We start from the raw sequence: 16,619 nt of genomic DNA, 5'->3' as shown, positions 1-16,619 counted from the left end.
TCTCTTCGTGCTTACTTATTTTGCTTATCAACCCAATCTCTCGATCTTGCACATCCATTACATTGGTACATACATATACTAATAGTGGGCCACATGCATTCAACTAATCTAAGATAAAGGGTTGTGGATAATACTATACAATTTCTAAACTAACAAATGTTACATTGACATACTTGCATACATTATGTGTGAAGAGAGAGATGGGGGGAGAAGGGTGACATTGACACTTTAGCTTCATCACTTGCTTTCTTTCATAGACAAGAAGGCTTTCATTGTTTCTTGTCCACATCAAGATTAGGTGCAAAAACACCCAACCAATCGAACATTCGTGAGAAAGAAATAGACATATTCAATGTCACCAACACTCTCCATCTTGTTTGCATTCATTATCAAATAGTAATTTATGTCAAATAATGTGCCGAAAAATACTCAAATACAGGTCATTTCTCCTTAGTCCAATTCTTTGACTTGGTGTTGAATATCTTCATGCATGGCCTAGAAAAAAGATAAAGAAGAAATTAATTGGGACATGAACTTTTTCCATCCGTCATTTACATTAACACAAGTCCATACATGACAAGCCACTGTTTTCTATTGCTTATTTTTCGGTCTTGCCATGGGCAATTTTTTCTAATCCAAATAGTAACCGCTCACAAGTACAGCTCTACAATCACATGCACACAGCTCCACATGCCTAATGGGACTTTACAAGACACAATTTTACAATAAGCACGGGTCAATGCATCAAACCAGAGCTGAATCAAAATTTGCCATTCAATGCCACTTTGCTCATTTATTGTGCGTAATAAGAAATAAATTTGTCAACAATATCACAAAAGAAAAGAATAACATGCTTCCAAGTGGCATTGTGTATTCTCTAATTTTACATGCATATATTGTTTTTGGGTTTGAACCTAATCTTTTGAGGTTTCCAGCTGCAAATATAATGCATTCTGAAAAGAAAAGAGTGTTTCCTTCCAAACTTGCCTACTTGCAAAATTCTAATGAAATGCAACTGTTTTGGCACATCAAAGCTTCATGGATTACAAGCATAAAAATCATGCACATAGATGCTCAACATTATTGCTATGTTTCCTTTTGCAATAACTTAAAATTTAGAATTATCCAACATGAGGTTGTTTTTCAACTAGTATATTTAAACATTTGTTTATTAAATAGAGTACATGAGATAAGTGGTGGCTTGTCTTAACTATATTTTCTTGTATTGCTCAATCAGGTGGGAAGCATGAAGCCGAGATGTAGGATCAACTGTACATCCAAGCATACGTAAGTAAGACACCTGCATCAATCAGGTGTTTTTAATCATTCCTCTTAGTAATACAATTGTAGCACAGACAATTGTGTGATACCTCAATAGAAGATGGAAACCCAGAAATTAGCACAATTTACAAATTTTTACCTGTTTACTTGAAGCAGGAGCTGATCCCATAGCCCTTTCAGCAGATTTTTGTTGGAAAAATTCCTGAGATTGTTGTTCAGAATTTTATGAGTTAACTTAGAAATTAAGGAGAATTTGATCCCAATAATCTAAATGCACTGAACGTGTTCTAGAGTTTCTTTCTTCAAAAAATATCAATTGTTGGAGTTTGTGACCTCCAATTCTCAATTGGGATTTTCTTATTAATGAGGGTCACTGCATCAAAATTTTACTTCTGTGAGAAAACGTGTGTTAGAGGAACTATGCACTTCTTTCTACTTTTGTTTTTTTATAACTTAAACCTTTCAATATGGTAGCACAGCATCCTTAACTGCTAATGCTAATTGAAATACAACCGACTCAAATTCAGAGCAAATTGTTCCTTTATGACCTTAGAAATAACTCCAATTCAGAGACAGAAAACTTACTTGTTTCTCGGATGTCAGAAGTGCTCGTTCTTCTGGAGGTATCCGTACCCAATTAAGCACCTTCAACAGAAATTTACATCTAAATCAATTCACAAAAATAATGCTGAAATTGAATTTCTACTAGTTTAGATCAACTCATGAATGAAGAATGCATAACAATAGGCACATAACATCACTGAATAATGGTATACATGTTGTGCATATAAAAGGGCATCTTTGTTGTCCAACGAACACTTCAATGCTCTGAGTGTATCCTGTTACAAATACATATAATAAGTTCAGAAATAACAATGGCTTCTTATGCTGAAAAAATAGCACTTTCCAATTTACCTTGTTTTTTGTTGTTTTGCTACGCATTCTTTCATCTAATACAAAACACACCTGTATGAATATTTGTACAAGATGTTAGCTCAATCCGATGACAATATAAATTTTTGTACATGTACCTTATCAAGCAGCCGTTTTGGATCCTGGAATGCAGGCTTCTTTGCCCAGCTGTGGAATATGGAGGCAATTGTTGATCTTGCATCTACATTGAAACTGATGAACCCAAAAAACAACACCAAGACATTGTGAGCTTCGCTTATTTTACTGTACTCTGTTAACTAGATTGCATGTGCCACAAAAGGTAGAATATCAAGACTAAGTTTTCATCAAACACCATTCCAATATGTACTTTAGGTTGGTCACTATAAATGCATTAGAATAACAAAGAATTTTTACCAAGCAACACAACCTGTTAGCACATTCTTCACCGTAGTTCATAAAAAATACACTACCATCTAAATTCATTTCTCACGGCACAACCATGGCATTCTTTACTACAAGAGTTGTGTATCCTAACCTTGAAAAGGTAGCAAATTACTAAATTTTCCATGCTAGAATTACCCTTTCAAAAATTCTGATGAGCTATACAGCTCTAGAACCTCTGCTTTGTCTCGAGAATATGCTTGCAAAGGTTCAATCTTCTCCTCTTTGCAAATGATTGATCCTTGACTATTAGTTTTATGTTGCAGTTCACAAACACTTCCATCTTCTTTTAAATTGGTCTGCCCCATGGATGAGGTATTAACAGTGGCACCATCTATCTGCATTAAAAGATTTAACTATATAATGTTGCCAAATCTAGCCTTAGATAGTTTGAACCAGGAGAAAAATAAATTCAGAAGAATACATACACTTATCAATAATGCATACACATATTCTTATAATAAAAGGGCTTATATAAATGTATATAAAGTCCCTCATCATTGCCAAACATTTTAAGTCTCTCAATAAATTTTGCTTGTACTACAAAACCTGTACAAAACTTTAAAACGAACCTAGAATGAACCTACAATAATACATTTATATAAAGACATACAAACGCTTTTACATGACATAACACATGAATATAGAAAGAAAGAAAGATGAGCCAAAATGGGCTATTAGACCAAATAAGACATTACATCTCGTCTTTGAGATCATAGGTTACTAACGATTCTGAAGTTAGATAGACTAAAACTTTTGCCTTTGAAGTATCTTCAACATCAGTCGCTCCAATATTCAAAGAACATAAACAGGACGCAACTTTGATGTTAGGCCGATAATGGCCTTTATCTTTGAATGACAAAGGTGACAGGGCAATGGTTAAGATGATTCTGGTTCACATGCACAACACATTGTTTTTGCCCAATCTATTGTATAACCCTTTTTTAATATCCTAGTTGAGGCCCCAGTTTTGAAGCCCTTGATTACCATATACATAACAAAGAGTGGAGCTAGAATTTGCAATCTTGAAGATCAGTAGAATGTTATGTTCTATCCAACTACTATGGAAGCTTTCACCAAAGAGGTGAGCAAGCAGTAGAAAGGTGTCACAACGCTGCACAAAAATTTCATAGAATACCTTTCCCCAATATAGATCGATAAATATTGGAAGCTAGAACCCTATTCCAATTACCAAGCAAAAAGCAAGTAGTAAAACCGAATACCCCAACCCAATTTCAAAAAATATTGCAATTAGCAAATATTCAAAATAACGTAACCAACTAACTTTTCCGAGAACAAAAAAGTTTGGCACAAGGGAATCTATCCCAAACCATTTTATCAAAACTCGTAATTTCATCCATATTCAATGTTTATGCAATAGCCCTAATGACTTCACCTTTCCATGAGAAAAACATGTATTTGTGCTGTATAGAAAATTTGACAATCAGTTGTAGTCCAGAAAGTACTTAAACATGTATTACAGCTTTATTACCAAATGATCCAAAGTTTTTCTCTATGTTCTCTTTCTGTCATACTTAAGTGACACTGCAAGAAATATTTTCGTCTAAAACTTGCCTGGAAATGAAGATGTTGTTGTGGTAACTCTTTTAGGAACCGCGTTGGATGTAGAAGCTGCATTTAAAACTCCTGGCAATAAGAGGCACGAAGTACCATTCATCCTTCTAAAACACAAAGATTCAAACTTCAAAGAGATTAAAAACCTGCTGATTTTGATCCCATGTTATGTATAGGATGTAAAGCTTCTTTCTTGCACGCGTCATTGCTACATAAAAGAGTCGTCTCTCCTCCTGAGCCACATATTAATGAGGTTCTTGATTCTATGCTCGCAATATCTTGGATCAAAAAATGTGAACTCCTATATTCTTACCTCAAGTGAAACTGAACCATTACTAATACTTCCCATTGCTTCATGAAGCAAGGGGATTTCTGAATCATTCGCCTTAACATTTGCAGACACCAACGAACAATGCTAAGAAATTATTCATTTCCTGCATACAGAAAGACCCTTTGAAGCAGAAATCACATACCTTCACAATGAATACTGTATCCCATTCCAAGCCCTTTGACTGCATACAAAGAAGCATTTGATTAGTCAATTGTTAACATTAAAACCATAAAGAAAATAAACATAGTATCGAATAGATTTACTTGATGCATAGTTGTCAAAGTAACAGAATTTCTGTTTTCCTCTCTACGCAATTTAAAGTTCCCCGACTCTTTCAATGTTATATGATCTAAAAACGATTTCAAGTGATGCAAGCAACCTTCTTGAAGTGCACCCAATGTATGTTTGCATGCTTCATCAGAGTTGAAGTGATTGCAAAGGAAATCAGAGACATCATCCAAAATGTATTCCAAAACCTAATACATTTATATAGGATATGTGAGAGAGAATAAAAATCCCCCAGGTTATTCCTGATGCACAATATTAAGCACACACATTTCCATATGGAATCAGAAGAAAACCGAAAATAGATGATACACTACAAAAACAGATTCTCAATCGGATAATAAATTAGAAAAAGCACTTCTGTAGTAAGAGCTTCAATAGTCATTTTTTAAATTTTGATACTTCTATTAATGCCACATCATGAAATACAAAAGATTTAATACTGCATACCATATTTGATACTAGAACATCCTTAAGTAATGTTGCACAAAGCATTCCTACTTTTGCATTATGGTGGTGACAGAGACAATTAACACAGTCTATTCTAGTATCTACTTTATACTTCATATTATTGTTTGGGTTATATTTCAGTAATCTTTTTATTCATATTTGTGAGCTATTTTTATACCAATTCTGAATATACAAGTATGAACTCTTTCTCTAGATCATGCAGTAACAGGGAGAAATATATGTAGGCCACAACCATCTAGACCATGGCCTGTCACCCGCGTCAACAAATAAGGCCATCATCATCAGACAGCCATTTTTTTGTTTTCAGGTTTCTTGTTTAGTATTCCACTTGACACAACACAATGTCCATTTTTGTCCCATGAAAGGACTGGTATGGCAAAAAATTTAAAAAGAGTAGTGTCATTAAATTGTCACAAAAGAATAAACAACAACAATAAAAATTTATCTTAAGGTGAATTATAAGCCTATAATATAAATGACACGGAGTATCTGTTCACAATAGAAGAGAGTAGAAAATGCATAATTCAACATAGCAGTGGTATCTGAAGTAAAGAACAATGTTCAAAAGCTCAATGGTCAAACGCTTACAGTTCGAGGATCATCATCCTCATTCAGATATCTCCCTTCATCTGTATCCAAAACCGCACGCTTTTCCAGTGCTGATCTCTGTAATCATTTGAAATTGCATGCACAGATGATTGAACTTAAACTTTACTGATTTTCTGCATATCAAAAAATGATAACCAGCATCATCAACATCCATGTTATATAGTTATATTTCAGGCAATGACCACACTGCAGTTTCATTCAAGATGGCTCTAGAGTGAAACTTTTGCAAGAGAGAACAACGGTAATGCATTCCACTGCAGGTACTACCACTAGTGCAGGGTACCATCAGAACTGTATAAACTCCACAGACCAAGCACAGTTGCAGAAATACATTTGTCCCAATTTCATAGGCCTGCTGATCTTTATTTGTTTTAAGATTGATTAGGGTTGAGTTCTAATGATCAAAGGTTCACCCACATAAATATCATTTGTAGCAATTTGGTATATTTAAGGAATAGATAATGATATATATTAATTAATGAACGCTCATAATTAGATTATTGATTGTACTGGCTCTGATTATAATAAGATCATTAACGAATACAAAATACTATCACAAATGATTGGAGTTAACAATCTCTCATTAAAAAATTATTAGGGCTAATACTATGGGTTCTCGCAATCAGATTACAAGAGTTAGTACTATGGGATCTCATAACCAGATCATCAGTGTTAATACTATGGGCTTTGATAACATATCATTGGTTTTAATGTTAAGACTACTAATAATAATCTTACTATTAGTGTTAATCAAACTCTTAATATTAATTATATATTTTTCATATTCAATAAAAAAAGCAGGGGAATTTTAGTACTTTAAAAAGATTATAGGTATTCAGGTCATTTATAAAAATACAGAGATTTCTGGTAAATTGCTTTGATGTTTTCCCCTTTAAAAATGTAACGTCTTCAAACTTTATCACTTTCCCACTCACCTGAGGTAAAAAACTCATGACCGCTGTAATCAGAGTTGACAGTGAAGATTCCTGAGAAACCAGAAATGAACATCCATAGATACTTTTTTAACCTTTCGCACATATAGAAGAAGTATGTACATAAGGGCTAAACACACCTTGCGAGCAAGGGTATGAATAGCATCAATCACAGTAAGAACCCTCCTCCCGCATGCAAGTTGACGTCTAAAATGATTTCAATATGAGTTCAATAAGAGATCCACTTTCAAAGTTTTAGCCCAAAAACTAACATGAAATCCATAAACCAATAACAACTAACCTTGAAAATGTTCCAGAGATCTTGGCAGTAAATATCGTCCTGGCTGCCTCTACAAAGCTACATTGTGATGCCTTTGATACTTTCTCCACATATTCTACAACCTTTCTTCATCAATAACAAAATTACTCTCAGATACACTCGAACATTTTAACTAGAAACAGTTGGAAAAGCAGTGAGTGTTGTCTTGATCCAATTACAAAATGAGTTAAACACAAGTAATGTTAGTTTTTTACATGTACGAGGAACCATCCTTAGTTGAAGGTCAGATTCCAAACACAAGAATGTACCATTCAATATCCAATACACACTGCATGAATTGTTGAAATTCGTCGGTGGTTGCAAGGTTGCAACAAGAACGTACAGTATACTTCATGAATGCATAGTCTATATTCCAGACTCCATTAGTGTATCAAATGCCTATTTCCACAATAAATAAATGCATAATAAAATATCAAAACATAAGCCTAGGAAAACTATGAAATGACATGCCATTCACAGTGAGTCGTCTTATTACGATAAGAATATCATTGCTATTAAGCATCAAATACACCTATCAAGTAAGGTAGATAATAACATTGAGGATCGAGACTCTTTGCATTTTTACACTTCTCACTACTCTTATCAAAATTGCATGCGCCTTCATCCATTAGAAGAGAGAGGAGCATTGGTTGAATAATCAGCTATGGAAATAAATTACAGAAAGAGGAGAGGATGATGTATCCAAAGAAATTACTAACGAATATGGACACTTGAGATGTTGGAAAAAACCTTTTTTGCTTCAGCCTTGTCTCCTATATATAGAGCTTTATAGACACGGCCACAATAGACTGTTTGACTGTCTAACGCTGTCCAAAGCATGCCAATGATGGCCTTCACTATCTGCAAAACACATCTGGAAGTAGGTAACAACTCAAACCCTGCATGAGGAATGAATCTGCAGTAAAGATGATATTTTATTACTTTCTTTCTGTAGAAAGCAACGCCATGAATGTTGAATGGAATCTTGCGTGATCTTAGGGCTGATTGGAAAACCTTCCCTGTGACCTATAGAAGAGATCATCATAATAAATTAGAAGGAAATACAATTTAACTCTAAATAGGAAGAAAATTACAAACATCAGAAGCTTACTTGGCGTCGATACAATATGGCACAATTTTCGTACACTGGCTTGCCTGTAGAATTTGCGTGTGCCTTCAGCATAATAGTGTCAATAATAAAGCAGCACTGGGCATCAACATTCCTGCATTCTTTTATTGTTATCTGTGATTGATGTAAGGATAAACATCACAAACAGTTGTGCCAAACACCAAAACAAATCCTTGCATACTGAAAGTATGATCATTACAATTTAAGGCTACTCCCTTGTGCACTTATTGGATACTCTTTCTCCAAAGTCATTATCTGTCAATGCTTGCTTACTGACACAACGGTTTATGTTGTTTCCAATAAGCGACGTCGCAGCTTCAACTATACATCTAGTGGAACGATAATTGTGCTGCAACCTGACCTGCATGCAGGACAGGACAGTAAAAAGTTTCAGTGACACAATTTGTAAAAGAAATATCAACCATGAAAAAAACCTACCTCTTTCAGTTCAGGAAAATCCCTCCGAAACGTATTGAAGTTAGAAGAGTCTGCACCATTGAAGCTAAATATAGACTGGATTTGTAGCAGAAGAATCACATCAAAGAGAGATATCTTATGATCTGTTTACTATGAAATGATTTCTTCAAGTTGAAGATCAGTCAACTTTCCAAGATTATCGAGGAAAGACCTTTCATAGTCTTCATAATATGAGTTTGAATTTTAAATTACGGACTTACTTGATCATCATCACCTACAGCTGTCACTCGCTTGTGTGAGGCAAGCAAACACAAGAGTTTATATTGCATTGTGCTAGTATCTTGAAACTCATCAACGAGTATGTATGTCCAAGTCATCAAGCACTGGTTCAAGACTGAGAAAGAATATCTGAATAAAATAGTCTTGTCCAAACTAACCCATAGTACCACTTCATAAGATGATCCAAAGTTAGCACAATTCAAAAGATACCTTCAGTGTCATTTTGCAGTAGTGACACTGCACAGCTTATGAAATCATGGTAGTCCAAGGCATCACAAGCTGCTAATGTAGCATTATAATGTTTCAATACAGCTGCCTAAGACATCACAATATAAGAGTGTTATATTAAGATTTAAGCATAATCATCCAAAAATATCAAAACCTCAAGTACCCCAAACAAGTTTCCAAGGCTTTCGTAGAATTCTGGTGTTCTTCCCGATGCTTTGGCCTACAAAATATCCAGTCACCAGGGTCAATCTTTTGGAAGCAAAACTTAAAGAAAAACTAAATATTAGCTTCATAGCCTCACTTGAGTCACAAACTTGTCCCATGTTTTAGCTCTCTCTTTGAACACCTTTGGATTGATGTACTCGTCCTTAACCTGCTGAGCATCATCTCCTAAAATTCCATTGGTTTTCAAGGTAGATTCTGGAATTGTGAATGCCTTTGAGGTCTGAAATTCACACATGGCCAACCTTGTTGCTTCAACCACAGCCCTCCTTTGTTGTCCATGTCCGTAGACCAAAAACTCAGATGATCGCCCCAGCCTTCAAAAGGGCATTTTATCATTTATCTCATAGACTCAAAGTAGAATTAAACTATCATGAATATATAAAAATCTCACTTTTCTGCATGTGTTCGACAAAGCTGCAAACAGAAGGAGTGGAAAGTGCAAACATTAAGTTCTTTTGAGGTTAGTTTACCAACATGAACACCAACTCTGTCCTTCATCTCTGCTGCAGCTGCAGTCGTAAATGTCATAGCCAAAATATTTGTCGCATTCACGCCCTGCATAAGTTGAATAATATCATTGATACCACCTCTTTCTGATGCATAAAAACCAAGGAATAGGGAGAGGGAGATGGAGAAGCCAATATCACAGATGGGTTTGAGAAAGTACCTCACGTAACAGGCATAACAGGCGTGCTACCATTGTGGAAGTCTACATAGTGCAACAGAAATAAAATGTGCATTACAATCATGATACAATGTAGAAACAAAGAAGGTTCCATGAGAAGAAATGAAGTGTATATAAGACTTGATGTTAAACCCAAGTGAGAAACAATTTGATGATGATGATAATGAAAAAACCATAATTCATGAAATAGTGTTTGCTTTACCTTTCCACTACCAGGTCCAGCAAGAATAAGTAGGGGTTTCTGAGTGTCACTTAGCACAGCTTCTTTTTGTGACTTGTTCAAACAGTGTATGTATTGTGGCTCCATGTCTAGACTGCAGTTAGAGACTTGACTTGCAACTATCGATGAAGATGAAAGCGGAGAAGCATGCATTGTAGGTGTATTAATAACAGGGCTAGATACTTGCTTATGAATGTTTGAGATAGAATTTGGAGATACATTGCTATGACTCCAATCTAAACCGCTTTTTAAAGGTGTGGTATTATCAGACACTTGTATTGAAACACTTGATACGGAACTGTCAGAAGATACATTGATGTGTGCATTCATCGGGATGTTTGTGAGCAGTGCTACAGTATCCACCACAGGATCACTAGAACTTCGCATTAAAATATTTGATACAACTGGTGTTGACGTCTTACTATCAGGTGGATTTGGTGGGATGTTTTGGGAACAGGCTTCACCACATAAAAATTTTACTTTTTGGATTTCCGATTTACTGGCATTCAGGGTTGCCAAAAAAGCATTTTGATTGAGCACTTCAGAACTAGCATGCACTTGAACCACAGGAGAAGTACTCGGTGGAGAAGCTAATCTTCTCGAGATAGAATGGTCTGCTATCTGTTCTCTTCGCATCATTAAAGGGACATCGCTTTTATTTTCATCCCTCACAGATGCATATGAATCAGATTGATCTCCTTGACAATATGGAGATATTATTGATCTAGAATGGTTATTCAAATAGTTCCTCTCAGCCATGGAAACCCTTGATTCTGAGAATGCATCTAGCTGCTTCAAAATATTCTCGTCAAGCTCTAGATCTACTGAAAGATCTTCATTGATATACAAAGGAGGTTTCCTCTGCGACATACAACCCTTTTGCGCAGATATTTGTGTGTTGCATTGACTCCTTGGAATTTGCACAATCCCCGAACGGTTTCTACTTGTAATAACATCTGGTACATCACTACCTTTCTGAATTGGATCACCTGTATAACGATGAATGGGTTGATTAACACTCATTACAGCTAATGGATGCCTCTGCAATTTGTGATCCTCTAATGGATGTAAGCCCTTATTTGAGGTTTCTACTCGTATGAATCCGTCATCTCGGTGATTTAGATTTATTGGCATCTCCAGATAATGCAAGGATTGGTTGAGATTTGGCTTCTCAGTTTTGACTAATTTATATACTGCCGGAAGTGGTGATGTTAGCATCGCCTCATTCTTACAGATAGTACCTCCATATATGCTGCATTTTCAATCAAAATAGTCCAGAATCACATGGTTAAATGCATTTGGCAATCTATGTCAAGATTAATACAAATTTAATTATGTCTATATGACGGTACTATAAAAACACCCATTATTTTAAATGCATTCTGTAGCATGTCCGTACTATGAAAAATCAGAATAGAACGCAAGCCCACTACGCAAAAGATGTCCACTATCAAAAACATCTGAAAATGTACCAAAAAAGATAAACTGATACAACAAATAATGCAACATTTCATACCGTCCATCTTTTTAACTGCATTTTGTATGATCATGCTATCAATGAATACATCATAATTAAGAGCCCAAAACACATATTCCTGGTCATGTTGTCAAAAATTAGACACTAGGTCAAGAAAATATGTGAAATTTCTTGCTACTAAATCAAACTAGACATCTTTAACCCATATAAATGTACCAAAATAAGGGAGAAGCTGAAATTACAAAGACACATTCCATGACTGAGAAACATGATTAAATGCACCAAATGGACGAAACTGAAAGAAAAAAATATACAATCAATAATAAAGAAACACGTGGAAATGTATCACACAGAGAGAAACTGAAAGAGAAAAGACGAATTCCATGACTAAGAAGCGTATGGAATATGTACCAGACATTGAAAGAATAAAGACACGTTACATGACTGAATGAAAGAGCGTAAAAAAAAAAGCACACAGAAATAAAAAGAGCAGAGAAATATCCTATCGGCGAGAAACTTAAGAAAAACGTACCAGAGAGAGATGGTTAAGCGGCTCAAGAAAATATGCAAAAAATGTAGGGGGGAGGGAATCATAAAATCATACTTTTCGGAAGAGAGAAGAGGCCGTTTGCGAGAAAGAATGGCTTTTGCTGCCTTAAAGTTCTGATCGATGCGACGTTTCTGCTCGGCACTGAGAACTGAAGAAGAAGGTGAAGTGTATGAGGATGAGGATGAGGATGATGACGATGACGACGACTGATGAAGAGAGGGAAGAAACGCAGGCGATGGGAGGCCTTCCTTCTTTAAAGTTTCCATGGCAATGGCGATGGCGACGGTGATGCAGAGTCGAAGGCGACCATAGACTGCATAGACTCTGTGTGTGTGTGTGTGTGTGTGTGTGTGTGTGTGTGTGTGTGTGTTGTTTTCGAATATGTATTTGGTTTTGTGTCTTCGTGTTGTTTTACCGGGAAGTCCTCACTTTTCAAATATTCTCAATGTGCCCTTCCTTCACTAAGAAACACTTTTGAAATATTTATCGCCTATACCCCTCCCTATTATGTTTCCCACGACCATCTTATCGAACATTTGCGTGTTTTTCATTCATTACATCCACCAAGACTATTTATATGTATCTTTTGAGGGCCACGTTGGCAACACTTTGTGTTTTCATCCTTGTGTCTGCGCTAGTCACTTCTAGCGAGGAAATCTTGCCCAAACCACCAGAACATTACTCGATCCAACCGTGAAATATGGGCCTTTTGCGGTGTGAGTTGATTACCCAAGTTCGATCAATCACCCCTCATGCCTCAAATGTTACTTGAAATCCAATCAATCCAAAGTTCCAATCTTCATAAAATGCATAGAACCAACGCCATATTGGGTTTGATATACTAATCAATCTAATATCGCTAGAATTGACCATGAGGGAGTTACATGGATGGAGCATTTGGTTTCAAATAGCAACTTACATTATGTGGTGGAGCGCCTTTTGTAATCTTTGTGAGAGGATCGTGACCGACCACAACCGATTTCTCTTCTGAGATTCGGGTGCAAAGATTAAGAAAGATAGTGCACAGATGGAAAACAAGAGTGCAGAGACCCAAAATGTTTTACATGGAAAACCCAAATGGGAAAAACCACGGGAATCCGCAAACTCTGAACATATCACTATACGGTAGGAGGAATATACAATAAGACACTCAAAGGCAACGACCTTGAGTTCTTCTTCGTCAATAGACAACTACTGAGTTACAACTTTGTTCTCACTCTCCTACTGTCACACCCTCGGTTACAAAGGCAACTACCACAATGTAACTATACAACGATGATCAACTACTAATGATTCTAGTCATAAAGTTTGCCCTAGTTTGTATTTATACTTATACAACTTTCTGGCTATTTACAAATATTGCCCACATGGGACATATTTAGACTATTTACAACCATAGTCTCCCGAATCAATTATAAAATCGATTATTTAAATTTCGGTTTTCAAATTTCAGCCTCCGCTGAATTACTCATCGACTCCATCTTATTCGACTCTCGTTTAGAGCATTCATACTGGACACTCACTCATACCTCCTCGTATCCATCCACATGCACACACGTGTGCATGTGTTCACATACGTATCGACTCACAATTACATTTATGCCCCCTACACATACACAACAACATTATGATAACATTCGACCCTCGCTCATCACACTTGACTCTCCGTACATCTCGTACGAGGTAACACAATATGGCACGCCCGTGGGAAAGTGCCTTGCATGTCGATCCCACATGCCTTGATGATGATATTTCTTTGACCAGAACTTCCATCGGTCCTTTCAACGATTGACTCCCTCGATCGGAATGCTTGACTCAAACACATTTGTCGGTCAGCAAATCTTCCGCGACACGAACATTCTCGTTCTGTCGACTTACGAACTTCGTAAAATCATTTGGGTCGTCAAAAATATGTTGTATGTATGTGTGTTCTTCCTTTATTTTGAGTTGTGTGTGGTCGATCACGTCCATTTCTTTAGGTGGATGAGTTTTCAAAATTTTGTATGTGCCCTTTGATTTTTAAATTTAAATTTAAAATTTTATTTTTTATTTTTTCAATGCCATCATGTTTTTCGAAATTCTTCGAATGCCCTCAAGTTTTCAAAACTCCTCGAATGCCCCTTATCGTTCTCTTTTTCCCTCTTTTTTTCCGTTTTTGTCTTTTTCTTGCCTCTTCTTCCTCTTTCTTTCTGTTTTCTTTTCCCGCTTCTCTACTTGCCTTCTTGTCTCTCCTCTCTTCTTCTGTTGTTCTTCTATATTTGTCTTCCTCTTCCTTGCTCATTTTTCTCCATCCTCTGTCTTAAGCCTTCTCTGCCTTCTCTTCTATACTCTCTACTTTCTTCTCTGTGTGTTCTAGTTCCTTCTCTCATTCCATGGTCTCTCCGTCACTATCTCCATTTCTTTGTCTCTGTCGTCTACCGGCCACTCGTGACCGTTGGTTGTCGCCGCTCCTCTATCTGTCGCCGATACTATCCGGCCCGTTGTTTTGGCGTCAGTTGTCCAGCCTTTCTGGGCGCATTTCAGCCACTTCGGCCATTCCGGCCATTTCTGTGCATTTCAGCCGCTTTGACCGCAACCGGCTCCTTTCCGGTGGTTGCCCTTGTTTTGCCGTCATCATCGTTGTTCCGACCGCTCTTTGATTGCTTGTCCTTCTGGTCCTGCATCCGCGGTTGTCTCCATCTACATATTGGTGTATCTCCTTCCGACCGGTTGTCGTCTCTGTCCATCTATGCCTCGTTTGTTGTTGTGTGTGTCTGTTTGGCCCTTCGTTTCAGCGTCATCTCCGATCCGGTCGTTGATTGTTCAGCCACCGCCATTGCTCTGGCCGGTTCCGTCTCTGTCCGGGCCTATCTGGCCACTCCGGCCACTGGTCGGCTATTCCGGTTGCTTTGGCCACTCCTCGGCTCTTGGTTGCTCCGGTTGCCTCCGTTGCGGACTCCATCACCGTCTCTGTCGGTTTCGTCGTCGTCCGATACTGTCCGTCATCCTGGCGGCCTGTTTGCTTCCCTGACCTTGTCCGGCCCTCCGGCCGCTCCGGCTGCTGTCGGTTGGTGATGACCGTTCCTGAAGCCTCTCTCATCTTTGTCGGCCCTGTCCGGCCGGTCTGTTCAGTCGTCATCCGGTTGTCAGTCGTTGATATCTGACAGTTGTCTCTCCGTTCGTCGCTTTTCGGCGTCACTGTTGTTGTTTCGGCTCTGTCTACTCTGACGGTCGCCCGGCCATTACGGCCGCTTCGGTGCCAACCAACTCTTGTTATGGTTCCAACTTTTTCCGTGTTGCTTCTCTGGAAACTGGAAACTGTGAACACGTCCCATTCCGGTACCGCACATCTTGCTGGCCCACGCTCCACACATTGCGTCTTCCTCCGCAGTCTCCTTGGAACACGCACACGTTGCTGCTAACCGCACATTTGCACATTGTCATTTCCATTCTCGCACACTCGTGTAACGCCATCCTTTTGCAACTTGTTTTGCAACTTCCACTCATGCATTGACACCGTTTTTGTACATCTTGGCCAACATTTCTCGGACATTTAGGGCAAAAATAGACCACACAAAACATTCACATATAGAGATTAATTTGTTGTAGAATTGTGCAGCAGTCAATCTTGTCAATCTTCCATTTCTGATTTCTTCCGCCTTTTGTTGCATATCGCCATCATTACCCGGACATCTCTTACATATCATCATCACTATGCCTCACATTGTCACGTATCATTCTTCAACTCCGTCTCCAAAGGGGGGTCGCCTTAGTGGTCGCCAAAAGGTGTTGTATGTTTTAGGGGTAGGGTTAAGGACGATGATAATCATGATAAACATAGACATGGTGGTTATGATGATGATGGAGAGTATGGGATTGATGGCGAGAGAGATCATGTGCATTGAGAAGCATTGCGGGGTGGGGGGTGGTGCCTAGAATGGCTCCACCCCCCTCCCAAGGGGGTTCAACATTAAGGGGAGGGAAGAGAGAGAGAGAGAGATGAAAAGAGAGATAGATAGAGAGAAATGATTCATTTTTCATTCATTCCCCATAAGGGGGTTAAATAGTACAAGAGGGGGTAGATACAAAGGGGTGTAAGCCCCCTAGAGCATTCATACTGGATACTCACTCATACCTCCTCGTATCCATCCACATGCACACACGTGTGCATGTGTTCACATACGTATCGACTCACAATTACATTTATGCCCCCTACACATACACAACAACATTATGATAACATTCGACCCTCGCTCATCACACTTGACTCTTCGTACATCTCGTAAGAGGTA

General features: G+C 37.8%; 1 protein-coding gene across 2 annotated transcripts; it reads right to left on the bottom strand.

Moving 5' to 3' along the window:
• Positions 1 to 1,044: 1,044 nt before the first annotated feature.
• Positions 1,045 to 12,639, bottom strand: LOC147869812 (ATP-dependent DNA helicase SRS2-like protein At4g25120). Of its 2 annotated transcripts, XM_087333418.1 has the most exons (29): positions 12,403 to 12,638; positions 10,304 to 11,573; positions 10,084 to 10,125; positions 9,808 to 9,971; positions 9,493 to 9,730; positions 9,355 to 9,411; positions 9,174 to 9,279; positions 8,945 to 9,078; positions 8,706 to 8,780; positions 8,503 to 8,628; positions 8,250 to 8,381; positions 8,081 to 8,164; positions 7,889 to 7,999; positions 7,121 to 7,221; positions 6,960 to 7,026; positions 6,823 to 6,873; positions 5,867 to 5,944; positions 4,786 to 4,998; positions 4,665 to 4,703; positions 4,505 to 4,576; positions 4,338 to 4,424; positions 4,188 to 4,248; positions 2,755 to 2,950; positions 2,313 to 2,406; positions 2,197 to 2,247; positions 2,058 to 2,120; positions 1,867 to 1,926; positions 1,421 to 1,483; positions 1,045 to 1,300 (listed from the first exon to the last, which is right to left on the bottom strand). In XM_087333418.1, exons 1-29 carry the CDS (start codon positions 12,612 to 12,614, stop codon positions 1,211 to 1,213), a joined length of 4,137 nt encoding a protein of 1,378 aa, XP_087189544.1. In that variant the 5' UTR covers positions 12,615 to 12,638; the 3' UTR covers positions 1,045 to 1,210. The 2 variants fall into 2 exon arrangements, 1 of the variants encoding a protein (XP_087189544.1); XR_015531311.1 differs by lacking the exons at positions 1,045 to 1,300; positions 1,421 to 1,483; positions 1,867 to 1,926; ... (1 more) ...; positions 2,197 to 2,247; positions 2,313 to 2,406 and having other exon boundaries at positions 2,888 to 2,950; positions 4,188 to 4,263; positions 12,403 to 12,639.
• Between the last annotated feature and the right edge of the window lie 3,980 nt (positions 12,640 to 16,619).

Source organism: Azolla caroliniana, unplaced genomic scaffold, assembly GCF_043228905.1.
Source record: "Azolla caroliniana isolate FFs.n. ecotype wild unplaced genomic scaffold, voAzoCaro1.0.p SCAF_1, whole genome shotgun sequence".
NCBI lineage: Eukaryota > Viridiplantae > Streptophyta > Polypodiopsida > Salviniales > Salviniaceae > Azolla > Azolla caroliniana.
Note: the sequence above shows the minus strand (reverse complement) of the source record. Positions and strands in the feature narration are given on the sequence as shown.